Raw genomic sequence first — 27,215 nt, forward strand, 5'->3', positions numbered from 1 at the left:
GCATTGGGTGACTACTTCCTTTTCAGGCATCACTTCATATTCTGATACTTGGACTTCTTCATTTTCCAATGTAGAAAAATGCATTATGTAAGGGTAACAGTGGGGAGAGTGGGGGTGTCTTCATTACACTATATTCTTCAGTTTAAGCTTGCTATGATCATTCCCTCCTTGATCCACAACTCCCCATGGGTCTCCTCAACATTAAAAAATCCACGCCCCTCCCGACCACATAGATTGTCTAACCAAATGCTACTAGATGCTCCACCCATCCAAAGCTCACCCACCTTGAGGAAACCTGAGAATGCTCATTCTTCTCTGCAGGACCACTCCTGTGGAACAGCCCTACTTAAGGGAATAAGATGTCTACAAGAAAGAACTTCTTAAAAAAAAGAAAAAAAAAAGCCTAAAAGCTTTCCTCTTCAAGAAAGCGTTCCCAGACCTAAACGACCTTGGACTACTCCAACATGTCCCCCCTTGAAGGATGCTACTTAGTCTTCTACTCCCCTCACCTCTGGCCCCAGACACAAATGAACTTACTCCCTAGGTGCTTGTTTGTTTCTCCCGTTCTCCTAAGATTTATGCATTATCCTTTTCTCTCCTTCATTTGTCTGTGTATGTTTATATTGTACCCTGCTCTGAATGTAGGAAGGGTGGGGAAATGTTTTTAAATAAATAAATATAGACCTTATTCTACCATAGCACACTGTAATCCAGCTATTCCGGCATTCTGATTCCTGGATGATTTGACTTCTCTGTGGGAGTGGGTGCAGGTAGGATGTTTCAAAGTTGGGGAAACTGGGTGTCTTAGAATCATGGGTCTTGTTCTTCGAGAACCCACTGTAAACCATATTTTACTTGGATTTCTGAATCCTCTGTGGGTTGAGAGAGATTCTGGATACTGCAAGGAAGGGGGAGGTTATTTGAATTTGTATAATATCTCTTTCAGGTGCATTAGCTCTTTATTCATGGCAGACAGCTGAAGGCAAATAAGACAATCCTTAATTCTCCAAATGATAGGCTTTGGGACATAAGCACCCACAATTGTTGCAGTGAGTAAGGACATTTTGCTAATAGAGACTAATAAGCAAGTTGAGAGATTGCTAACGTCAGTCCTATATTATTCAATTAATTCTTATTTCCTTTCTTCTGCAGAAGACTTTACCCAATGTAATAGAGTTGGAACTCTGTAGTGGAAAGAGGAAGAGCAGACAACGCTGTGGTTTAACAATCTTTCCACGGATTTGCCAGCATCTGCCTTGGGTGGCAGCTTTGGGGGGCTTGTGCCCAGCGAGGTGAGCAGTGTGTGCCAAAGGGTTCTTAAAACAGTTGCTCACTGGCAAGTGCTGCACTGCCATGTTCGACCTGGGCCCAATTTCCAGGCCAAGCTTCTTTTCCAGGCCAAGCTTCTCCCCCGATCTGGGAGTGCTGGAAAGCCAGGGATCACAGATCCTTGGGGCAGGGAGTAAGGGGATAGGAGAGAAGGAGTCCTTTGCCATCTCTCAACAGTGACACCTAGCACCTGGTTGCCAGAGTTAGGTCCTCATCACTTTTTCATAGGGAACTGCAGTTTGTGATTCCTGGTTGAGGACTGTGGTTGTGAGGTCTGGGCTGAGTTGGGAGGGAGATATAAGAATAGGGGAAAAACCTTCCTAGATAATTGCACATGAAGGCTTACAGTGGCTGTTTTCCTATTGATCTGGAAGTCCAAAGCAGCAAGAAAAATTGTTGGCCCCCCCCCCTTCTTTTTTTTCTTTGTTAGTCCTCTGTTAGAGAAATGTAATCTGGCTTATATGGGATGGAATAAAATTTAAAATAAACCTTTACTGTTAAGGGGACATAGAGACCATGAAGAGAGGGAGGTTGTAAGAAACTGCTTGAGTAGAAGATTGGCTTCAACAGTGGATGATTTCAGATGAGAGCTGAATGGGGAAGGAGTAAGAAGAGTGGCCTTGTGGGGTGGGATGACTGATGAGAGCTGAGCTATATGAGTTGGGGGAGAGACCGACCTTGCTCAAAGAGGGTTTGATGAGAGCTGGGTAGTTATAGATTCACATGCCTGGATCTGGAATTGACAGGTGGTGGGTTTATTGGTTATTCTCGATAGTCATTTTCAGTGTTAGGATTTTCCAAGGAGGGCAAAGCTATGATAAACAGCCTTGAGTTATAAGATGCAGGTAAGTAAAACTGTTAGAAGCCTGTGTGACAATGGGGTCACTTCTAATTCCACATACAAAATACGTGGTAGTAAAATTGGTGGCCTCTCATGATAAAATGTCTGTTCACGGCTGGGGCAGAGCGGGGATGAGGAAGTCTTGAAATTGGTTCCTTTATCCAGCTGCTATTCCTCCATCACATAATACTACCACTTCAGTGCTTGGTTCCCGAGGGAAGCCACAGGCCATACTTCTGAGCCGGAGGACTGTCATTGCTGTGATTGGACCTGATGAGAGGGAAGTTAAAATAGAAGTGGGTGGGAATCCCCCAGTAACTTAATTGATCTCATTCTACTTTAACTCCATTGGGACAGATTGTGAGTGAGCTGGATGTCCAAAAGCAGCCAGAGGCAGCTGTAAGCCAAAAAAATAAATGTAATAGGTTCGTCTATTACCTTCTGCTCCACCAGTCCTGAAACCTATGGGTTTATCCGCCCCATCTAGCCAAATGGAGGCAGAGTTCTAAAACTTTTTTTTTTTAAATGACGACAGATAGAAACATAAACACAAGTTAGAACCAACTCAGCCAGTGTTCTCTGCCTCCAGCCATTGGATGGGAACTTTATTTTAATATATGAGGAGGGTTCTCAGCGGATCTTAAAGGATTGTGTGCTAAATTTAGCCCCTTTACTTGTCAAAGTGGCAGTGTTTTATGCCATGCTCCTGCAGATGTGCTCCTGCAGTGAAGTGAGCCAGAGTCACTAATTGCCCTACTCTATTACCATTGTTGTGGTAAAGGGTTCTGTGGCTGTGTCTTAATTCAATCCAGTAGTGGATGATTTAGCTATTTACCCTGCATCAAAGCTTTGCTTTATCTAACATTTGCTGCTGGAAGCTGAATTTTTATAATTCTGATGTTGGAGAAACGTTGCTGTGGTGGCTGTGGAGGCGAAATGCAGTTCCTGTGAAGGAATGTTATGTTTTCCTTTTGCCAGGTAAGGCTGAATCTCTGGAATTGTTGAAGGTTTCAGTGACAGCCAAAAAGGTAGTGTCGCATGAACCTGTTGCTGGCATGCGAAACCCGCGATCAAGAGCAGCTTCTCCTGCAGGGGAACAGTCGATAGCAAACCAGTTATAACGGCTGATCTGGATTCGGCAGCCCGTTTTGGATAACACACTGGGAGTGTCATCGTTAAAGGGAGGTCTGTGCGGCTCAGGGACTGCCAGGTTGCTGCCGGGGCTTGATTTTTCTTACTGAGTCAAAGCAGGATGTGACTGCCAGTGGCTCAGCATCATTTTTGCCAGAATTTTTTAGATTTTTGCATCAGGCATTTAATGCTTTAACAAGAGGCTCGTGATGATATGAATCACTTGCAGCCTGCTGTTTCTATGGCCAAGTCAGTGAGATTTCAAAAGAGAAAGAGATTGGATACAGTGGATGCAGAAACTCTATCTCTGGATTTAAATTGTCCTCCGTATTTAGCTATGGAGGATGATAGAGGTGGAAGCATTCTCAATCTCTAGAAGAAGGCGAGATTCAGTCAGAGGATGAGGAGGAAACAGATTAGATTGTTCCATAAGGAGGAGATGGCTGTGCTATTTTACAGATTTCGGCAGCCTTACATCTTGAGGAGAAAGATGAACCTGTTGCTGATTGGGATCTTATTCTGCGAGGTTCGCGTAAAGCGGCTTCTACTTTCCCTCTTCATCAAGAGATTGAAAGCTATGATCCTGGCTGAGTGGGAATTTCTTGAAGCTGGTTATAATCGCAGAGGATTTTTAATAGATTGTATCCGTTACCTTTAAGGTTTGGATAGTCTTTTTCAACAGCCTAAGGTGGATGCTTCAGTCACTGCCTTTGCTAGGAAAACTACTGCTCCTGTAGAAGGAGGTGCTTTCGTTCGAGATGCTCTGGATAGTAAGTTAGAGGCATTCCTTAAAAATCTTTTTTCTGCTTGCTCTTTGGTTTTACAGGGAGCGGTTTGTTCTAGTTTATGTTGCTAGATCAGTGTTCGTTGGATTCAGCAACTTATCTGAGTTACTTAACTCAGCAAGGTTGAAGTCTGCTACGTTCTCAGTTCTGATGCTTTATATGATATAATCAAGGTTTCCTGCTAGGTCTTTGGCTCTTTCTGTGGGAGCTGACTCCTTTGGTTAAGAAATTGGTCTGCTGATTCTTTTAATCAAAATCCAGGCTGTCTCGTCTTCCTTTCAAGGGTAAATACCTTTTTGGGAAAGATTTGGATTGTATATAAAAGTATGGGAGAACCAAAAAATTGTGAGATTACCTGAGGATAATGTTAAACCAAGTTTTCGTTTTTATAGAAGCCATACTCAAGTTTTTGGAAGCCTAGAGATATAGAGCGCAGGTAAAAGAGTAATGCCTCAATCTAGTTAAAGTGAAGAACACCTCTCCCTCCTTTTGCGGTGCAAGAAGACCTAGAGGAGTGTTTACCCGATCTTCCGGGGCATCAAGTAATACCAATGAAGCGAGGATTAATTGTCTAGGTGAGCCAATAGGGGACAGCTAAACAGGCTTTTCTTGGAGAGTGGATCCAGATTAACTTCGGAGTCAGTGGGTTTTGGATATAATCCATTAGTTATGGCTCCAGAATTAAGGCATTTGGTAAAGGATCATTTCGTAGTTTCACCCTGCCCACCTCACTTGTAAAGGTGTCAGCAGTCCATCTGATGTTAAACAGATTGGTTCAGTTACAAGCAATTTATCCAGTTCCTTTATCAGAGTTTCAAAAGGGGTATTATTCGATTTGTTCTTTGATTCCAAAAAGGACAGTTTGTTCAGCAGATATTAGATCTAAAAAGGGATAAAAATCAAAATATATATCCCTCATTTCCATATGGAATCTATTTGCATGGTAATTAACCACCTCAGTTCATCAGGGAGAATTTTAACTTCCCTTGTTCTGAAAGAGGCTTACTTTCATATTCCCATGAAACAATATTTCAAAAATATCTTTGATTTTGTGTACTAGGCCAACATTTTCAGTTTGTGGCCCTTCTGTTTGGCTTGGCTTTCGGCTCCAAGAACTTTTACAAAGGTAATGGTGGTTTTAGTGGCCTTTCTGAGAAAGAGAGAAAATTTTAATTCACCCTTATTTGGACGATTAGTTTAATAAAGGCCAATCATTCTCCGAAGGGGGTAAAAATCATCAGATGATAGTGGTCTGTTTACTTCATCGTCTAGGTTGGGCGATCAATTTTTCAAAAGTCATTTATAGCCCACCCAGAAGTTGGAATATCTAGGGACAGTGTTCGATTTTTGTAGCTGGCATGGTTTATTTACCTCAGAAAAGAATTTAAAGCTTTGTGCCCAGATAAAGGGATTTTCAGTACAACAAGCTCCAACTGTGTGGCATTACCTTCAGATTTTAGGTCGAATGGCCTCGACTTTAGAGTAGTTGCCTGGGCAAGAGCACACATGAGGCCCTGCAGATTTCGCTTCTTTCAGGGTGGAATCCTCAACTCAGGATTATTAAGGTTTTGGCTTCCTTTGTCCGAAGGGGTTCGACATCTCTAAAATGGTGGATTCAGTTTTCAAATTTGAAGATGGGGAATGCCTCTAGAAACGCCACGTTGGGAACTTTTGACAGCAGATTTTAGTTGGCAGGTTGGGGGGCTCATTACAAGAATGTTTACACATAGTTTTGGAGTCAGGAAGAGAGAGAGTGGTCATAATCATTGCAACCAGGGCGTCAGGTTGGCTCTGCTGTATTTTCAGCCCCAGCTTCAAGGAAAAATTAATGGTAGCGTTCATTTCTTCCCATAGGGGGATGTTGGTCGTTTATGTGCAGTGAAGCATGTACATCCTGCTGTAAATCCTGTTTTTTTCCTCATTGGGAGTTAAATTTAGTTTGTACAAGGCATTAACTGGTTCACCTTTTGAGGCTTTGAACAGACTCGTCAATTAAGGACTTAAACTAAAAAGAAGTGTTTTAAATGTTGCTAATTACTAGTCCGCAAGGTGTATTTGTGGAATGTGCAGGCCTTATTCTGTTGCAGTCTCCATTTTTGGTGCTTTTCAGAGAATACAAGTTATTTCAGATCAGTCCCCCCCTTTTTTTTAAACCTAAAGTTGGGTGTTCTTCATTTCATTAAATCGCATATTGTGTTTAACTTAATTTGAATAAGAGAGAGTAAGGAAGGTCTAAAGTATTTAAGATATTTGGAATGTTAGGAGATGTTTAAACTTTATCTTGAGAGAGGGGAAGGTTGTGGTTCTTTTTTGTGGTCCATGAAAGGGAGAAGCAACTTCGAAGACTTGATTGGCTAGATGGTTAAAGAATGCTATTTCTTAAGCTTACTTGCTGAAGGGTAAATTGAATCCTAATATGAGTAAGGCTCGTTCAATAGAGCACAAGTGTCATCATGGGCTGAAAGATGTTTTGGCAAAATCCACTGGGGGCATGTAAAGCTGCAACATAGACTTCTTTGGGACATTTGCAAAGACTATTGGTTGGATCTTCTCGCTAGACCATGATACCATTTTTGGTTCATCTGTCTTTAAAAGTGGGATTGTCATCCTTCACCCTTAGATGGGCTTTGGTATTTTCCCATAGGTTCGGGACTGGTGGAGCAGAAGGTAATGGAAGGAGAAATTGGTTTTAAACCTGTTAATTTTAACTCTGCATTTCAAAAAATTGAAAATATATATGAAAATATATTCTACCAAAGCAGTAGCCTTAGAGAGCTTGGGTTGCTGTCGGCCATGGTACTGTTCAGTTTATTCTTCTGGCACCAGAGGAAACTAACAGACCGATACAGTGCAGTGCGCTCCAACGCCACTGGCGCACGTTTTCCCTTACCCCTTATTCAGTAAGGGGCCAAAAACGCGTGTCCAATCCGCCCGAACCTAATAGCGCCCGCAACATTCAAAGGCACGTTGATTTATTTATTTGGCACTTTTATATACTGATATTCATGTAAACAAGTTACAAATCGCCTCGGTTTACATTATAACAATAACCATTGCAAAAAGGATGCATTACATTAACAGGGGAGAAACAAAACTTGGATCCAACGAAATGGGATTAACAAAGAGATAACTGGGATAGGGTATTGCAGAGGAAAAAACATTTGATAGTTCGTCTGTACTCAGAGCGGCTTGCTAGTGAAGAAGTTCTACTACAGCGCTGCCTGAAATGTTCCAAGGATCATCAGAGTTAGGCAAAGGCTTCACTAAACAACCATGTCTTTAGTCCTTTTCTTAAAGGTGTTTGGGCATTGTTCTAGTCAAAGCTCTGGAGGGAGAGAGTTCCATTCGTTGGTCCAGACGTGGAAAGGGGCTCTCTTCCTTAATGAGGATTTAATGGGGTGGGCCAGCAAGGTGTCTCTATACGCTGACCTCACCGGTCAGGAGGGCATGTGAAGTCGAAGTGGGGAACTTAAGATCCAGGGGGGTTGATATTGTGAATGGCTTTATGGATGATTGTTTAGAACTTTGTATAAGATTCTGAATTTGGATTGGGAGCCAGTGCAGGTTCCACAGGATGGGTGTAATATGGTCTCTTTTATTGGTCTTGGTCGAATCCTTGCTGAAGCGTTTTGTAGCATCTGTAAGGGTTTGATGGTATTAGCTGGGAGGCCGAAGAGTAGGGGAGTTGCAATAGTCTAATTTTGAGAAAATGATAGCTTGGAGCACTGTTCGGAAGTCATGGAAATGGAGGAGAGGTCTCAATCGTTTTAAGACTTGAAGTTTAAAAAAAGCAGTCCTTGGTGGTGGTGTTGATGACATTTTGCAGTTCAGTTGGTTGTCCATGACGACTCCTAGGTTCTGACTTGGGGGGAAGAAGCTTGGTTGATTAGCAGGGAGTGTGTTAGACAATGAGTAATTTCCTTCTTGGGTGATGAGGAGGATCTCCGTCGTCTTGGTATTTAGGATCAGGTGAAGGGCTGTTAGGATGTTTATGGATTGAAGACAGGTGTTCCGGTATTCCAAGGTTTTAGAGAGGGATTCAGTGATCGATAATAAGATCTGACCATCATCTGCGTATATGTAATGAGTTAGATTAGTTTGGAGAGGAGTTGGCAAAGCGGTAACAGGTAGATGTTGAACAGGGTTGGGGATAGAGAGGATCCTTGTGGCACTGATGGCGTGTGATTCACTGTTGTTGATTTTGACCTTGTAATATCTATTTTGAAGGAAAGGACTTGAACCAGTTGAGAGCGGTGCCTTTGATGCCGATGTCCGAAAGTTGATCTATGAGAATGGCGTGGTCACCGTATCAGATGCCGCCGATAGGTCTAGGGAGAATGAGCAGGCATGGTTGTTTTTGTCGAGATTTAGGAGGATGGAGTCTGTTAATGAGATTAATAGGGATTCGGTATTTCTAGCTTTACGGAAACCGAATTGCGATGGGGAGAGCAATTTGTTGTTGTCCAGGAATTCCGAGAGTTTCTTATTTACTATTCTTTCCAAAATTTTGGAAATGAACGGCAGGTTTGCTATGGGGCAGAAGTTAGCCGGATCGTCTGGTGATAGATTTGTTTTTTTCAGTAGTGGCCCTATTAGGTATTCCCGCGCGATACAGAAAGTAAAATGTGCAGCCAAGCCACACATTTTACTTTCAGAAATTAGCGCCTACCCAAAGGTAGGCGCTAATTTCTTCGGGCACCGGGAAAGTGCACAGAAAAGCAGTAAAAAACTGCTTTTCTGGGCATACTCCAACTTAATATCATGGCGATATTAAGTCGGAGGTCCCGAAACTTTCCAAAAGAAGAAAAAGCAAAAAAAATTTGAGGTCGGCCGGCGGCTGTCTGGTCAAAAACCGGATGCTCAATTTTGCCGCATCCGGTTTCCGAGCCCGTGGCTGTCAGCGGGCTTGAGAACTGATGCCGGCAAAATTGAGCGTCGGCTGTCAAACCCGCTGACAGCCGCCGCTCCGTTCTAAAAGGAGGCGCTAGGGACGTGCTAGTGTCCCTAGCGCCTCCTTTTGCCCGTTTTTACCGCCGGGTCTCATTTAAATTCAGGCCACTCTCCTGTGCGCGCGTCGGGAGAGCGGGGGCGCTCTCCCGCGGACTTACTGAATCGGCCTGTATATTAGGATGTGCCAGTGATAGAAGCCCAGGATTGATTACAGCATGAGCTCTGCATAGCTAGCTCTTCTTAAAATGAAATGTACCTAGAAAAGAAAGCATTAAATAAAGGGAGGGGCATTTTAAGATATGTCGTTTTTCCTTTTGGCTAAGGGCCTCTCTTTTTACCATGGTATCTGAGCTTGTGACAAGCTTCATTCATGTACCTAAAAATCTGAGCGTTTCATGCTGTTTAGATGAAGAAATGCCATAGTCATATTATGCATTTTGTCAGCTTCCTTCTTTTTTTTCCCCCTTCATTTTTTAATCTCCATCCACAGATATTCCTGGTTGGCTCTGGAGGATCCTTGCCAGCTCAAGGGCTGGAGGAATATTGCCTCTAATTGTAATTTGCTTTTGGTTGTAATCTGCCTTGTATTATTTTATTGAAAATAGTGGAAAAGAAATATTTGAAATAAATACTACCTCTAAGAGATGACCTCAGCATTGCAGCTTGGTTACTAGGAGTTGACACTGTAGCAGCAACTGTCTGCCCTGCCTCTCCAGGCACCTTTATGGAATGTCCAGGCATGATCTGATTTTGAGGAATTGGAGAGTGAATTATTTTATTTTCCCTTTTTAAGTGTTTACTACTGCTGATACATATTTACCTGGTTGTGAGGTGAGGAGAAATTGTGCGTAGCTTCTTGCCGTTAGAAGGGGGAAGGAGGAGTTCAGGTTTGTTGCATTCCAATGAGATGTGCTGCAGAAAAACTTTCTTCATTCTGATATTTAAAGTACATTCTCATTTCTTCTATTTTAGGTCATTTAAAGAATAGCAAAATAAAAAAGAAAGTTGAAAGGAGAAACAAATATGGCTGCTGAGACCCTCAACTTTGGGCCAGAATGGTAATATGCTCTTGTTCGTTACTTTTGGGGAAATGGCTAAAATAAAATATATATTTCCTAGTGTGTAGACAGATGGACTCAAGGACCTTCCCTGTCAGCAGATGGAGACGGAGCAAGTTGACGTCACAGTATATTATAACCTTGCAGCTTGCCAGTATTCTCCATCTCCAGCAGATGGTGGACATGCATCTCCTATGGGGATTGCTTTGAGCTTTGTGAAAGGAGAAATTTGAAATTCTAAATTCAGGAAAAGAAAGCCCCGCTCATGCGGTGATACCTAAAGTTCCGTTCCCCAGTTGAGAATTCCTGAGGCGATTTCCGTGGTCCCTCAGAGGTGTGCCTTGGTCTGGTAGTTGGGTTTTCCGGCGTGGACTTAGCTGCTAGTTCAGCTGAAAGGCAGTGGATAAAGGAGGCAGAACACGGCGGTGACGGCAGATGTCATTTCCCCCTGCAGCCGGAGATGGTTGCTGTACTCAGCCAGTAAATACTGAGTGCAGGTAAGGTTTAAAAAAGTTTTACTTGAATCAGAGACGGCTAGAGGGTTTTCAAGACTTTCTCCGTTCTCAGCACGCCGTGCTGATGTTCTTTCCCGCTTCTTGTTGGAGTTGGGGAACTGGGCAGCCCGGCAGGTTGAGCGGCCCCCGGTGGGCTAGGCCCCACACTTAGGCTTTTTTCTTGTACACTGTGGCGGCTGTTTTCGCGCGCTCTTGTGCGTATTCTGCAGCCCTCTCTAGGCTGTCTGTATTCGCAGTGTGTACACTGCACATGCGTTGTGCACTCAGTTTTTGGGTGCGCTTTTTATGCGAACAAACTTGTTTACATGCTTAACTTTGCGCATGGGTGTGCGTGCGCCTTGCTCTGCTTTCTTCTACATGATTATTTTTTTGGGCGCATTTCATTTTTGAGTGCGAGCCGTTCTGATGCATGTTTGTTGCAGTGATGGTGCTGATAAGCAAGAAGCCTAAGCTTCCTGAACATACCCAGGTCAGTCCAGAAAAGTGGGTTGTGTATCCCTACCAGTAGGTGGAGTCAGAGAGCAATTAGAACTTTGGGCACTGCTACATAACGAGAATGTCACCTGCAGTCCCTCAGTGTGCATCTCCTGCAGTCTTAGTTTTTTTCAGGGTAGTTAGGAAATTTATTTTATTTTTCCTTCTCGTTTGCTTCCTGAGGTGTTAGGCACCTTCATGGGCCTTCCCTCAGTGAAAGCTGGGCGTCCAGGGGGTTAGACACCCCCCCTGACTGTGTTTCGCTTGCTCAGTCCCGGGGTGTACAGGCTGGGGGCTCCTGGTCTTTCTCCCCCCGAAGCTCCTCCCTTGACCCCTGTTAGTGCAGGCTTCAGTAGTTTAGTTGTTTAAAGTTCATTAAAAAAAAAAAAAAAAATCTCTTCAGTCTGAGGTAAGGAGTCAGCACCGGGGGGGGGGGGGGGAGAGCTGTGCAGCAGGTGGTGGGGGCAGCTTTGAGTCGTCGCAGTTTCGTTTCCTTCCTCTCCCGGGGCTCCGGGTTGATAGTGAAGGTAGGCAGTGTGTGTACTGGGTCCAGGCTGCGTTTTCAGCACCCAGGTGGCTGAACAGCACGGCTCCTCGCGGAAGCCTTGTTTTTCTAATTTTTTTTTCCTGCGCTGCCGGCGGCGCTCGCATGGCTGCAGGTCTCGGGCCTATTTTTTTCTTCTCTCAGCTGCTCTGACCGCGTGGCTACGTGGCCCGGCATGGCGCCGCGAAAATAGTCGGTCTGCTGCTCCTGTGGGGCGCGCAGGCAGAATTTGAACTCTGCGTCGTTGTGCCCAGACTGCTCCGGTTTGGAAGGCCCGTCCCGGGGGGGGGGGGGGGGGGGGGGGTGTGGCTCGGGACACTCTGAGCAAGAAGAGGATTCCCCCCTCCCGCTTTGGTCCCCATGGCAGTAGATCCGATGTTGGGGACTGGGGAATTGGCCCCGCAGGACCCCCTGGATGGGGAGGTAGACGTGGGAGATTTTTCCCCAGAGTTTATCTTGTTGATGCATCAGGCCTTTTTGGTACGGAGACAGACTTCCTTAAAGAGACCTGGGTGCGCTTGGGATCCCGCTGAGCCCCCTCTGAAGCAGGGATGTCCTGCAGCCACCCAGCAGCGCCCAGTGGTCCACTCTCGTCCTGGGGAGGATGGTCACGGGGGGTCCCCATGACCCAGGTTTTGGGGCAGGGACGGCGCCGGTTCCGATTCTGGGGGTCGGCGCAGCTACCGGGTGCGGATCCAGGCCAGAATCCTGATCTGGTGGACACTGATACGGATGATCCTGATGGGGATGACCTCCCTCTGGTGGAGGGTGATGATCCTACTGTTGTCCACCTGTTTAAGCGAGATAAGCTTCGTCCGCTTATTCCCCAGGTACTGGATGTCCTCTGTCTTAAGGTTACTCGAGGATTCCAATAATGAAGGGGTTAATCTGGTTCTGGATGGTATTTGGGGACCATCAACAGCTTTTCTACTGCCTAAGAAAGTCCGAAAGCTGGTAATCCGTGAGTGGGATACTCTGGATGCGGGCTTAAAGGTGGGCAAGGCGATGGGAAAGCCCTACCCACTGTTGTCAGAGGTGCTGGACCTGCTGAAGATTCCGAAAGTGGACACGGCCGTCTCGGCGGTCACAAAGAAGACCACGATACCCGTGGCGGGATCTGCCGTCTTAAAGGACATGCAGGACCGAAAGCTGGAGATCCAGTTGAAGCGGGTTTTTGAAGTGTCCGCTTTGAGCCTTCGAGCGACAGTCTGCGCTAGTCTTATGCAACGAGCGTGCCTGTGCTGGGTCGAAGAGGCGAGTACTAATGCAGCGGATGCCGTCAGTAGAGCGTTGCAGCTGGCCCGTTTGGAAGCTGGAATTGCATATGGAGCAGATGCGCTATACGATCTCGTTCGGACCTCTGCTTGGTCCATGGTGTCCATGGTGGCAGCTCGTCGCCTTCTCTGGTTACGGAATTGGGCAGCGGATCTCTCCTCAAAATCCCAACTTTGTAACCTTCCCTTCAAGGGTAAGCTTCTCTTTGGAGAAGAGTTGGATCAGTTGGTCAAACTCCTCGGGGAGTCCAAGGACCATAGGTTGCCAGAGGATAGAAGAGCGACCAAGAAAGTTTTTCCCCCTCTGACTCGTTTTCGGGACTCTCGCCGTTTTCGATCTGGCAGATATTCCACTCCGGCGGGTCCCAAGTCAACACCGGGTCGCCAACAGTCCTTTCGCGGTGGCTGCTGCTCCGAGGAGGGACTCTGGACACCTCGGGGCGGGTAGCAGTAAACCCGCCCAATGAAGCCACGAGCACCCATTTCGTCGTAGAAGCTGTCTGAGGCAGATTATCCGGCTTTTACACGGAATGGGCAAGAATAACCTCTGCTGGGTCTTGGAGGTGATCAGGGATGGTTACGCCCTGGAGTTTGCACGTCCAGTCCGGGAAGTGTTCGTGGAGTCCCGTGTGTTCTCTTGCGCCAAACTCGAGGCAGTACAGGATACCCTGCAGCAGCTGCTCGACCTCGGAGCCATTGTCCCGGTGCTGGAAGTGCAGCAGGGACGGGGACGGTATTCAATTTACTTCTTGGACCAAAAAAGGAGGGCACTTTTCGTCCCATCCTCGATCTGCAGAAACTCAATCGTTGTCTCAGGGTCCCTCGTTTTCGTATGGAAACCCTACTCACTGTGATGGCGGCGGTTTGAAAGGGAGAGTTTCTAGCGTCCCTGAATCTCACGGAGGCGTATCTTCATATTCTGGTCCGGATGAATCATCAGCGGTTCCTGTGCTTCAAGATCTTGGGTCAGCACTTCCAGTTTCGAGCCCTTCCATTTGGCCTTGCCACAGCTCCTCGGACTTTCACCAAGATTATGGTGGTGGTAGCGACTTTCCTTCGCAAGGAGGGTATTCTGGTCCATCCTTACCTAGACGACTGGTTGATTTGCGCCAAGTCTTGGGAGGATTGCGTACGGTCCGTCCACACAATGATGGTCACCTTATAGTCACTCGGGTGGGTCATCAATGTACAGAAAAATCATTTGGAACCCACCCAGAAGCTGATTTACTTGGGAGCGCGATTCGATACATTACAAGGCAAGGTGTTTTCTGGCGGAGGATCGTCTGTGGAAGTTACAAGAACAGATTCACGCTCTCCTGCAGAGCGAGCAGCCCACAGTGTGGCATCATCTGCAAGTCCTGGGTTCCATGGCTTCCAGCTTGGATTTGGTGCCCTGGCGTTCGCTCACTTGCGACCGTTGCAACGTGTGCTCTTGTCGTGCGGGAGTCCGTTGTCGGAACTGTTCCATCTCCCAATGCTGCTACTTCCCGAGTCCAGACTTAGTCTGTCGTGGTGGCTGTCGCGCGACAATCTGGAACGGGGAATGGACTTGGATCCTCCGGATTGGATAATAATCTCCACCGATGCCAGTCTGTCCGGCTGGGGAGCAGTGTGTGCAGACAGAAATGCCCAAGGGCTCTGGTCTCTGATGGAGGGGTCCTGGTCCATCAATTGGCTCGAGACAAGAGCCGTACGGCTAGCTTTACAGGCGTTTCTCCCCTGGATACGGAACAGCATGGTTTGCGTGTTCTCAGACAATGCGACGACTGTAGCTTACATCCACTGCCAAGGGGGCACAAGAAGTCTTGCGGTTGCGCTCGAGGCGCGCCTCCTGTTCGCCTGGGCGGAGCGCCATTTCCAGGGAATTGCAGCTTCTCACTTCGCAGGAGTGGAGAACGTGCAGGCCGATTTTCTCAGCAGACAATTCGATCCTGGGAATGGGAACTGTCCCGCGATGCGTGGAACCTCATTTGCGCCTGGTGGGGTGTGCCACAGTTGGATCTGATGGCAATCAGGGCGAATGCGAAGACAGACAGATTTTTCAGCTGTCGGTGAGAGCAGGGCTCGGTGGGTCTCGACGCGCTGGTGTGTTCCTGGCCCAAGGGAATTCTTCTATACGCCTTTCCTCCGTGGCCCCTCATCTCGAACCTAGTCAACTCGAACCTAGTCTACCAGAGTTCAAAAAACGGTTAAAAACCTGGCTCTTCAGTCAAGCCTTTCAATTCCCAGAGGGTAAATAGGCACCTCAGCATAACTCTCAGTTCCAACCATTGCAGGTTGACATTAACACCTTGCACTTAATTACATATATGTACTTGCTTATTCGTTATGTTTATTTAACAGTCATTATTTACATACTATATAACAGTACATTTGCAGATTATCTTCACTACTAAAGTTCCTTGTAAAAAGTTGTACACACACATTCTATTCCAAAATACTAATAATGTTAATTGCCATTTGCTAAATGTTATTTTTACCTTCAATGTTCCTTGTAATAATGTTTAATGGTTGATTGTTATTGTTCAATGTTTAATGTTCTATGTACAAAACCCCGGTCTAACCTCCCAGACCAGGGCAACCTTTTCGTTACTTGTAAACCGGAATGATTTGTATTGCATACAGGAATTCCGGTATATAAAAATTAAAAATAAATAAAATAAATAAATCGGTCGACTTCTTCGTCGCATTGAACTCCATCCCGGCAGGGTGGTTCTGGTGGTGCCGGAGTGGCCGCGTCGCCTGTGGTTTGCGGATCTGATTCGCCTGGCCCTAGAGGGTCCATTGCAACTCTTTCATCTACCGCATCTTCTCCATCAGGGGCCCATATTTTCGGATTGGGAGGATCACTTCTCTCTCGCGGCCTGGCTTTTGGAAGCGACGTTTACGCTTGAAGGGTTATTCCGAGCAGGTTATTTCCATGCTCCTACAGGCTCGCCGTCCAGCCACGTCTATGGCTTAGTTTAGTTTATTGGTTTTTATATACCGACACATCAGACAAGCCTTCACATCGGTTCACACATGATAAAAAGATTAGAAATACAATAATCATAAATAGTAACAGCTAAAAACTATATAAGGTAAAAGAATAAATTAGCTGTTAAGAAAGATAAAATCATAGATTAAATAAATAGCATAATCATAAAACACTAAGATAAAATTAAACTAAAATATATAGGGGATAGCTCATCAGGGTGGTTTGCTTATTTCTGGTCATGCTGGTTAGCTGATTCATATTCTGCAAATGCGCATTTAAACAGCCAAGTTTTTAAATCAGCTTTAAATTGCTTTTTTTCAGTTGTTAATCTTATGTTCGCGTTTGGAAACTGTTTGAGGCATGGTGTCTCCAACGCTCCTGCAATCCGTTGACGGTGGACATCATCCGGGTGCTTGAATTTTTGCAGCAAGGACTCGCTAGGGGGTTAGCGTTTAATTCCCTTCGGGTTCAGGTGGCAGTGTTGGGCACCTTGCGGGGTCGGTTGGTGTGTCTCTAGCTGTCCATCCGGATATTGCTCGCTTTCTCAAAGGGGTTAAACATCTGTGTCCGCCTGTCCGGCTTTTATGTCCCGATTGGAGTTTGAATCTAGTTCTCCGGGCGCTGTGCGAAGCCCCCTTTGAGCCTCTGCGCAGGGCTTCGTTGAAGGATCTGACTTTAAAAACAGTGTGTTTTGGTGGCTATTTGCTCGGCCCGCCAGATTTCGGAATTGCAGGCATGTTGTGCCGCGATCCCTTTCTTTGGATTTATGACTATAGAATTTCCCTGCGCACGGTTCCCTCGTTCCTTCCCAAAGTGGTTTCGGCCTTCCATGTCAATCAGGCGGTGGATCTTCCTGGTTTTCTGCACTGGGCTCGGGATTCCACTCAGGGCAGGGATCTTCATCTATTGGATGTCCGGCGTATTTTGCTGCGCTACCTGGAGGTTACTAATAATTTCCAACGTTCGGATCACTTGTTTCTCCTGTTTGGGGGGGGGGGGCACAAACAGAGTGACAAGGCGTCTAAGGCGACCATCTCTCGTTGGATTAAGGAAGCCATCGGCTCAGCCTACATTTCCCGAGGGCATCAAGTGCCATTGGGTCTCAGCACACTCAACCAGGGCACAAGCGATCTCTTCGGTGGAGTGTCAACTCCTGTCGCCTCAGGAGATTTGTAGGACGGCAGTGTGGTCTTCTTTACACACTTTCACTAGACATTATCGCTTGGGCGTTAAAGATGATGATGATGATGAATCCTTTCGTGGATTACAAACTGGTTAAAAGACAGGAAACAGAGAGTAGGACTAAATGGTCAATTTTCTCAGTGGAAAAGGGTAAACAGTGGAGTGCCTCAGGGATCTGTACTTGGACCGGTGCTTTTCAATATATATATATATAAATGATCTGGAAAGGAATACGAGTGACGTTATCAAATTTGCGGATGATACAAAATTATTCAGAGTAGTTAAATCACAAGCAGACTGTGATACATTACAGGAGGACCTTGCAAGACTGGAAGATTGGGCATCCAAATGGCAGATGAAATTTAATGTGGACAAGTGCAAGGTGTTGCATATAGGGAAAAATAACCCTTGCTGTAGTTACACGATGTTAGGTTCCATATTAGGAGCTACCACCCAAGAAAGAGATCTAGGCGTTATAGTGGATAATATATTGACATCGTCTGCTCAGTGTGCTGCAGCAGTCAAAAAAGCAAACAATGTTAGGAATTATTAGGAAGGGAATGGTTAATAAAACGGAAAATGTCATAATGCCTCTATATCGCTCCATGGTGAGACCACACCTTGAATACTGTGTACAATTCTGGTCGCCGTATCTCAAAAAAGATATAGTTGCAATGGAGAAGGTACAGAGAAGGGCAACCAAAATGATAAAGGGGATGGAACAGCTCCCCTATGAGGAAAGGCTGAAGAGGTTAGGGCTTTTCAGCTTGGAGAAGAGACTGCTGAAGGGGGATATGATAGAGGTCTTTAAGATCATGAGAGGTCTTGAACGAGTAGATGTGACTCGGTTATTTACACTTTCGAATAATAGAAGGACTAGGGGGCATTCCATGAAGTTAGCAAGTAGCACATTTAAGACTAATCGGAGAAAATTCTTTTTCACTCAACGCACAATAAAGCTCTGGAATTTGTTGCCAGAGGATGTGGTTAGTGCAGTTAGTATAGCTGGGTTCAAAAAAAGGTTTGGATGGGTTCTTGGAGGAGAAGTCCATTAACTGCTATTAATCGTTTACTTAGGGAATAGCCACTGCTATTAATTGCATCAGTAGCATGGTATCTTCTTGGTGTTTGGGTAATAGCCAAGTTCTTGTGGCCTGGTTTGGCCTCTGTTGGAAACAGGATGCTGGGCTTGATGGACCCTTGGTCTGACCCAGCATGGCAATTTCTTATGTTCTTAGGTGAGAGTGTATTGCATGCGGGTCTTTCGGGTTCCCGCCCAGTGTAAGGTGACTTAGGTACATCCCACTTTTCTGGACTGATCTGGGTATGTTCAGGAAATGAAAATTTGGTTCTTACCTGCTAATTCTCGTTCCTGTAATACCACAGATCAGTCCAGAGGCCCACCCCTTTCTTCAGATACCGAAAGACTGCATTGCCTTACGATTTGCTGTTGTTTTTTTTAAATTATGGAGCTCCGTGTTGACAGAGTTACTCGATGGAGGAGTTTCTGAGTCTGTTTGAGGCCGCAGGTTGTCATTTTTTTTGTTTGGGTTTCAACCTCTGCCGCGAGTTAGTTCTGTTAGTGTGGGCTTGGGTACAGGCCATTACTGAGGGACTGCAGGTGGCACTCTCTTGTCATGTAGCAGTGCCCAAAGTTCTAATTGTTCTCTGACTCCACCTGCTGGCAGGGATACACAACCCACTTTTCTTGACTGATCTGTGGTATTACAGGAACGAAAATTAGTAGGGAAGAACCAATATTCATTTCTTCCTATTTGTGTGGCCTGTCATATTAGGACTTCTCAGCCTTACCTGGCTTCTAACCTATGTCAGCGCTGCTCAGGTGCTCAGAGAGAGGTGTCTTCCTCTGATTTTGCTAAGCCTGGCTCTTCCCATTCTGATAATGGGTTGGCCATGGCCTTGACTGCAGGGACGCCACATCTTGGTGCTCCCTTGACTGGCTCCTCTGCTGGCAAGGGCAACTTTGTGGGACCAACTCCAGTTCTTTCTGGGCTTGGTCTGGATCTGGCTGCTTTTTCTTGGGTGGAATTTTTTTCAAAGCTTACAAACTTTTCTTCAGGCGCAATCCTCTACTTTCCCCATTTCTGTCTGGTCTGACCCTTAGCCGGTGGTTCCTCCCTCTTCCAGTCCTATGCTTAAGTGCCAGATCTCGCCTTGGCTCCCTGCGGGTGTTTCCAACAGGAATTCAGATGGTACTGATGAGGTTGAACCTGATTCCCTGGAAGATGGGGAAATTCCTCCAAGGCTGGAACTGTATCGAACCATGTGGTTCTTTCATAGAGATGAATTGCCGACCCTGATTTCTCAGACCTTGAAACAGCTGGGTGTTACTGGTTTGGATGCTATGTCAGATCCGATGAAGAATCCCATTTTGGTTTCCTTACGTAAAGCCACTTGTTTTTTTTTTCTGGTGATTGATGCCATCCAGGAATTGATTGATCTGGAGTGGAATGCCCAGAGGCTAATTTTAAAGGGGGTCGGACATTGGAAGACCTTTACCCCTTGGATCCAGCTGTGAGAGAGTGTTTGTGTTTTCTGAAAGTGGATGCTCTGGTATGTGCCATGTCTAAGCGGATGACTATCCCCGTAGGAGGAGGAGGAGCAGCCTTGAAGGATGTACATGATTAGAAGGATTGAGGCTGTTCTTAAGCAAGCCTTTGTGGCAGTGGTGATGAATTTACAGATTGCTTCCTATTGCGCCCTAGTGGTGAGATCTTGTCTGCTTTCTCAGGAATTTGATGAGTCTGGAGGGAATTACAGAACGGTTATGGAGCTTGCCGCCGCCTTTTTAGCAGATGCAGGCTGTGATTTGGTCTAGACCTCGGCCAGAGGAGTGGCTTTAGTGGTTGCGGCCAGTCGTCAACTCTGGTTGCGAAATTGTCAGCTGACAGCTTCCAAAGTCAGTCTTACCAAGATGCCCTTTAAAGGCATGCTCTTGTTTGGGAGCAAGTTGGAGAAACTGTTCAGTAAGTGGAGCAAGTCTCTGGTGCCTCGGTTGCCGGAGGATAAGAAACAGTTACAGCGCCCTTTTGGTAAGAGGGGTTGTTTCCAGGGTTCCAGGCGTGTTCGTCCCTACAGAGGGACAGCCTTTCGGTAGGTCTCAGTCCTTTCATCCCCAGCAGCCCAAGAGAGGCGAGGGCTTGGGTGGTGGACCTTCCCGAGCTTCCCAATGAAAGTTTGCTGACCCACCTTCCGGAGCAGGAAATAAGGGGATGTCTCTCTGTTTTATCGGAGGTGGGGCAAGATCACATCGGACCAGTAGGTCCTGGAGGTGATATGCAAAGGGTATGAACTGGAATTTTGCAGTGTTCATTTTGTCCCCTTGCCACTCCCTGCAGAAGAAGCAGGCAGTGGCATTCACGCTTCAAAGGCTCCTCAAGACTGAGGGCTGTGGTTCTGGTGCCCACGTCTCGAGAGAGTGTGGGGCGATATTCCATTTATTTTGAGGTGCCCAAGAAGGAGGGCTCCCTTCATCCCATCTTGGATTTCAAGAAGGTCAACAGTCACTTGAAGGGTGACTCATTTTCGAATGGAAACCTTAAGCCATGTAATAATGGCTGTTCAGTCGGGGGAATTTCTGACCTCCTTGGATCTGTCAGAGGCTTACCTTCATATTCCCATCCGATTGGAACACCATTTTCTATGCTTTGCGATGATGGGGCGCCATTATCAGTTTCGGACGCTGCCTTTTGGTCTAGCCAGAGTTCCCAGAACATTTTCCAAGATTATGGTGGTGGTAGTGGCGGCCTTGCGAAAAGAAGGAATCCTGGTGCACCCATATTTGGACGACTGGCTGATTCAAGCCAAGTTTCAGGAAGAGAGCTGCCTGGTGACACACAGTGTGATCTCCATATTTGCAGGGGCTTGGTTTTGTGGTGATCCTGACCAAGAGCATTCTTCAACCATCCTAGTTGTCGTAGTTTCTGGGGGTCCAGTTCGACACGAGACTGCACAGAGTTTTCCTACTGGAAGTTCAGATCCAGAGATTGATGTCTCAAGTGCATCAGTTGATGAACACCATATGCCCGATGGTGTGGTCCTACCTATAGGTACTCAGCTTGATGGCAGCTACACTGGAAGTGGTGCCGTGGGCAAGGGTGAATATGCGTCCTCTTGAGCGCTTTCTGCTATCTCGTAGGAAGCCGCGGTTTGGCTCCACTTGCTGATAGAAATCTGCTTCCACCTCCAGTGGTGGTTGCAGAAGGATCATCTGAGAAAGGAAGTTCCTTGTCCTCTCCAGCCTGGTTTGTATTCACGACAGATGTGAGCCTCCATGGTTGAGGGGCTCACTGTCTGGAGTTAGAAGCCCTGGGGGCACTGGAATGCCGAAGATTCCCGCTGGAACATCAATTGCCTGGAGGCCCGGGCAGTACGGCTGGCATGCTTGCAGTTCAGCCACAGGCTGCAAAATCAAATGGTTTGCGTGATGTTGGACAACGTGACGACAGTGGCCTATATCAATCACCAGGGAGTAACCAAGAGCCAGCAAATTTCACAGGAAATAGACCAGCTTGTGGAAAATAACCTGCAGATGATCTCGGCCTCTCACATTGCAGGAAAAGACAATGTAAGAGCGGACTTTCTCAGCAGGGAGAGTCTAGACCCAGGAGAGTGGGTGGTGTTAGCCAAAGCATTTCAGCTGATTGTGAATCGCTGGGGCCTTTCGTTCCTAGATCTGCTGGCGACTTTTCAAAATGTGAAGGTTCCTCGCTTCTACAGTTGCAGGAGAGATCTGTGGTCCCTGGGAATAGATGCTCTCGTACATTGCTGACTGGAAGACAGATTGCTTTATGCCTTTGCTTCGTGGTCCTTGCTGGACAGGATAATTCGCAAGATCGAAAGCCACAGGGGGCTAGTACTCCTGGTGGCGCTGGACTGGCCCAGGCGTCCATGGTGTGTGGATTTGCAATGACTCCTGGTGGAGGCCCCCCTTCGTCTTTTGCCGCACGTGGATCTCCTTTAGCAGGGACCGGTTCTTCACAAAGATCTGCCTTGAGAAGGCTCATCTGTTAAAGCGTGGCTATTCTTCTGTGGTGATTGCCACTTTACGCCGCGCTTGCAAGTTCTCCACTTCCTTGGCTAATGTACGGGTTTGGAGAGTTTTTGAGGCTTGGTGTGAGGAGCGGGGTGTTCTTCCTCCTTTAGTTAAGATTCCTCTTTCTGGATTTTTTGCAGGATGGATTGAACAAAGGCTTGGCCTTTAATTCCTTGAAGGTGCATGTGGTAGTTCTTGCCTGTTTCAGAGACCTGGTGATTGGTGTTTCCTTGTCATCTCATCCTGATATGGTCCATTTTTTGAAGGGAGTGAAGCACCTTCGGCCTCCCTTGAGGTTACCGGTTCCATTGTGGAGTATTAATTTGGTGCTAAACGTTTTGGCGGGCCCTACGTCTGACTACTGCGTAGCCTTTTCTTACGATTGACTTTGAAGACTGAATTCCTGATGGCTATATGTTCTGCACTTCGGATTTCTGAGTTGCAGGCATTATCTTGCCGGGAGCTGTTGCTTTGGGTGTGTCTGGGTCATTACAGCTGTGTATTGTTCCATTCTTGCCCAAGGTAGTCTTGGACTTTCATTTGAATCAGTCCCATCTCCTTGCCATCCCTGGGTAAGGTCAGGGATGCAGAGGAGTTTCGCCTTTTGCGCTCCTTGGATGTTAAGCATCTTGTTGTGCGGTTTCTGGAGGTCTGAATCTTTTTGAAATATGGAGCGCCTGTTTGTTCTCCATGGCGGGAGTAAGCAGGGTGCTCCAGCTTCGTGGGCTACCATAGCTCGTTGGATTAAGGAGGTGGTCACTGCCACGATTGTGGATGCTGGAAAGCTGTTGCCTACTCAGGTTAGGGCTCATTTCAGAAGAGCTCAGGCAGTGCCATCGGCAGCGATTAGTCTGTCTGCTGTTGATATCTGCTGAGCTGCGACGTGGTCCTCTTACACACTTTTTTCCAGGTTTTATTGTCTGGATGTGCATGCTAGGAGGATGCAGCCTTTGCCGTGCGATGTTGACTGGATCGCGGGCAGCTTTCCACCCTGTTGGGGAATAGCTTTGGTATATCCCACTGATCCTGAGTCTATCTGGCTAAATGCCAGCAAATGGAGAAATTACTCACCTGATAATTTCGTTTTCCTTAGTGTAGTTAAATGGACCAAGCTTCCCGCCCTTGGTTGCCCGCATGAGTGTACCAGTAGCTCTGTGGGATTCTGGGTCCCAAGGGAATACTGGTAAGTGTTCATCCCTAGTTTTGGGGTACCTAGAATCTTATGTGAGTTCAGTGTTTATGGTTGGTTGAGTACAGTTCTAGTTATTTGTTTTTAATCATGTTTTTTGCTAGTCTGTCTACAGTTGCTTTTGAAGAGAATACTGGTAGGCTGGGGTCACTGCAGGTTATATATACTGAGACATCAGCTTGCTCCATCTGCTTGCAGGGGAGCATAAACCCTCTGGTCCCTGAGTACATCTGTCTACACTAAGGAAAACAAAATTATCAGGTAAGAAATTTCTCCATTCTTTTTTCCGTCAATAAGTAGGGCTGAATTAGACATTATCCGGCGGCACTGAATGGAACTGTCTCTCTAAGCTAGTAGAGCTTTGAGCTATACTGAGCATGTGTGGGAGTTCCCGCTCAGGTGTTACCATTGAATCTCCTCAGTGTTTTCAGTTTTTCTGTGTCTTCTGATGACTTTTCTTAGTCAGAAACAAAAACTTCTCTCTAACCTTTAGCAACCCACAACAGCACTTTTCAGTGCTAATCTTTTCAAAAAGAAAAAGGGGGGTAAAGGTTTTGTTTTCCTCTGGAACATGGTGAAGAAATCTACCAGTGGCTTCAAGGCCTGTTCTGCAGCTAGAGTAGCCCAAAAACAGATGGCCATGAACTGCCATCAATGGACTCGAACATGTGTGTGGACTGATTTCTCCCAGGTTCCAAAGATCTAAGGCAGCAAAGATAGTCTGAGCCAGTAGCAAAAGTAGTACTGGTTCACGGCGCCACCACTCTTAGTTATCGAAAAGCAGCGGAGCAGAGATTCCAGGGCTGTCCTCTCTAATAGAGATAATCTGGATTTGGATGATTTTTTAATATCTCTGAAGAGCACACTGAACATTCAGCCAATGGAGTAAACTGTTTCTAACATGACACCGCTTTTTGGAGAATGCTGTTTACAAAATTGGTTTAAGTGGAATGGTGAAACTACTTTAGACAAAAAGGAAGGGGCTAGACAAAGAGAAACTGAATCAAAAGTAAAAACCAGAAAAAGATCCCTGCAAGAAGCCCTGCAAATGCAAGATATGTCTGGCCGAGCAAATGGCTACCAGATCTGCCACCGGATCACACATCTCCACCAGAGGGCTTAACCTACTCAAAATATGTGGAGAAAATAGGAACTGTTCTTAATATCGCAGTACGCAAAGAGTTGGATCCCATAGCATAGAACATGGGAATTTTAAAAATTCTACCAACCCATGCAGTTTTGGACACTGTCCTCATGAATATGTGGGAGACCTCATACTCAGGCTCCACAGTCTAGCCCTAAAATTCAGGTCAAAAATGTCCTTGGGATATGGAAAGGTATAGCTTTCCCATAATTCTGTTGTAAAGAGTGCTATGAAAAAGGCCAAGAAACCCTGGCTTCATTCAACAAGCCTCTGGGTAAGGATCAGCGTATCCTAGATGACTTTGGAAAGAGTGTGTTTCAGGACGCAATGCTGACTGCAAGAATCACGCAATAGTTTAATGTACTACAATTTATTTTATTTAAAATATTTTTTTACATTGCTTATTGGTCCATCTGGGAAATGCCCTTCAAATCCCTCCATTTCCTCAGGTATAAACTTAGATTGCAAGCCCTTTGGGGATAGGGAAATATCTACAGTACCTGAATGTAATCTTCTTTGAAGTGTCAAAAAAAAAGAAAATAAATCAAATAAATAATACTTCCTTTCTTTCCTAGGAACACGGCTCTCTACTGCATCTGACATTATCCCATGACAAGCAGGATGCTAGTCCTCACATGTGGGTGACATCATTGGCGCCCTATGTGGGAAAACTTTCTGTCAAAGTTTCTAGAAACTTTTGACTGGCCCTGTGAGGCCACTGAGCATGCCATTCTATTCTCTGCCACAGGGGTCTCTCTCTTCAGTCTCTTCAGTCTTTGTTTTTCCGCCCTGCTGTAAGCATCGCGGAGCAAGGAGCCTTGTGAGTTTTCTCACAGTGCTTGCTGACTGAAAAGTCACTTTTTTTTTCTCATTCTTTTTCTCCCACAAGGGATCTCTCTCAGATTTCCACCAGCTGGTGAGTACCGTATTTCCACGCATATAACCCGCGGGTAATGTGCGTTTTTACCTACCCCGCATGCCCCCCGCGGGGTATAAACGTGGGCGGGTTATCCAGAAAAAATTTTACAACCAATAAAGTTTCCCGACTCTGAATAGGCTGCAGCTGAGAGGAGTCCGTCCTATCCCTGCGCCCGGCCGCTTCCTGATTGGTCGCGTGTTAAATCTAGGCCGCAGGCGGGTGGGCGCTTGTTCCAGGCGGCGGCGGCGGGGGCGGGTGGACGCGCGTTAGTTCGAGACGGCCGGCGGGTGGTCGCGTGTTAAATCTAGGCCGGGTCGCACAGGCGCGCATTCATTCACTGCCGGTGGGGGCAGCCCCCACCGGCAGTGAATGAATGCGCGCCGAAAGCAGCTTGTTCCAGGCGGCGGTGGCGGGTGGACGCGCGTTAGTTCGAGGCGGGTGGTCGCGTGTTAAATCTAGGCCGGGTCGCTCAAGGCAATCTAGGCCGGGTCGCTCAAGGCAGTCACATGCCGTGACGTCACGGCATGTGACTGCCTTGAGCATCGAATCGCAGGGGTCGCATTCATTCATCCAGGCGGAGGAGCCGGCTGCTTTCGCCGCTACTGCCTTGAGCGCCGAAAGCAGCCGGCAGCGGCAGCTGAAAGCAGCCGGCTCCTCCGCCTGGATGAATGAATTCATTCACTGCCGGTGGGGGCTGCCCCAGCCCCCACCGGCAGTGAATGAATGCGACCCCTGCGATTCGATGCTCAAGGCAGTCACATGCCGTGACGTCACGGCATGTGACTGCCTTGAGCGACCCGGCCTAGATTGCCTTGAGCGACCCGGCCTAGATTTAACACGCGCCCACCCGCCTCGAACTAACGCGCGTCCACCCGCCACCGCCGCCTGGAACAAGCTGCTTTCGGCGCGCATTCATTCACTGCCGGTGGGGGCTGCCCCCACCGGCAGTGAATGAATGCGCGCCTGTGCGACCCGGCCTAGATTTAACACGCGACCACCCGCCGGCCGTCTCGAACTAACGCGCGTCCACCCGCCCCCGCCGCCGCCGCCTGGAACAAGCGCCCACCCGCCCGCGGCCTAGATTTAACACGCGACCACCCGGCTCCCGCCGCCCGCCTGGACCCACGCGGCCCTCCGACAGGTATTTAAAATTTTATTTTTTTTTTGAATTGCGGGTTATATGAGGAGGCGGGGTATATTAAAACTTTTTTTCATAAATCTTGAAAACCTGCGGGTTATGTGTGTGGGCGGGTTATATACGTGGGCGGGTTATTGTCGTGGAAATACGGTAATCATAGTCTCGTTTTTACTCCCTGAGTAAAAACTTTTTTCTCATAATTTTTTCCCTCATTTCATTGACTGCTGTCGATAGAAAATGGCTACCGGATTTAAAAAATGTCCTGTCTGTAATCGGACATTGTCCCCCAAACAAAGGACACACTCGAGGTGTGGATCTGTAATGGACAAACATAATGTTTCAACCTGCTCTAAATGTGCAGAGATGACTCCCAAAGGAAGAAAATTTTGCCAAGAGAAGATGGCACATCTTTTTCACCTTCAGCTTCTGCCTTCTCCTTCAACATCAACAAAATCGTCTCCGGCTGGAGTTTCAAAACGAATAATATTGAAAAAACGTCATCCGGAGGGGTCCGGAGATCATCCATCGCCATCGACGGCATCGACAAGGTTAGTAGTCTAACACCGTCTCAGACATCGGCACACATAGACTCCAGCGGCGCTTCTCTCCCCGGAGGAACAGACTGCCAAGTGGCTCAAACTTCAGGAAACACCGCTACTCTCTGCGCCGGGGCCTTCACCTTCCGAAGAAATACCGATAGTTGAACCTC

General features: G+C 46.8%; 1 protein-coding gene across 6 annotated transcripts in view; it reads left to right on the forward strand.

Annotated features, from left to right (window-relative positions):
• Positions 1–27,215, forward strand: part of GIGYF1 (GRB10 interacting GYF protein 1) — a 459,255-nt gene that overhangs the window by 59,106 nt on the left and 372,934 nt on the right. For 4 of the 6 annotated variants that reach the window (XM_029581609.1, XM_029581612.1, XM_029581613.1 and 1 more), the window contains exons 2-3: positions 1,153–1,291; positions 10,007–10,094. In XM_029581609.1, coding sequence (XP_029437469.1) covers positions 10,060–10,094 — 35 coding nt within the window. In that variant the 5' untranslated portion in view covers positions 1,153–1,291; positions 10,007–10,059. Of the gene's footprint in view, positions 1–946; positions 1,050–1,152; positions 1,292–10,006; positions 10,095–27,215 lie in introns of all 6 variants that reach the window. The other 2 variants (XM_029581610.1, XM_029581611.1) reach the window with 2 other exon arrangements.

The sequence above is a fragment of the Rhinatrema bivittatum genome, chromosome 16, assembly GCF_901001135.1.
Source record: "Rhinatrema bivittatum chromosome 16, aRhiBiv1.1, whole genome shotgun sequence".
Taxonomy (NCBI): domain Eukaryota; kingdom Metazoa; phylum Chordata; class Amphibia; order Gymnophiona; family Rhinatrematidae; genus Rhinatrema; species Rhinatrema bivittatum.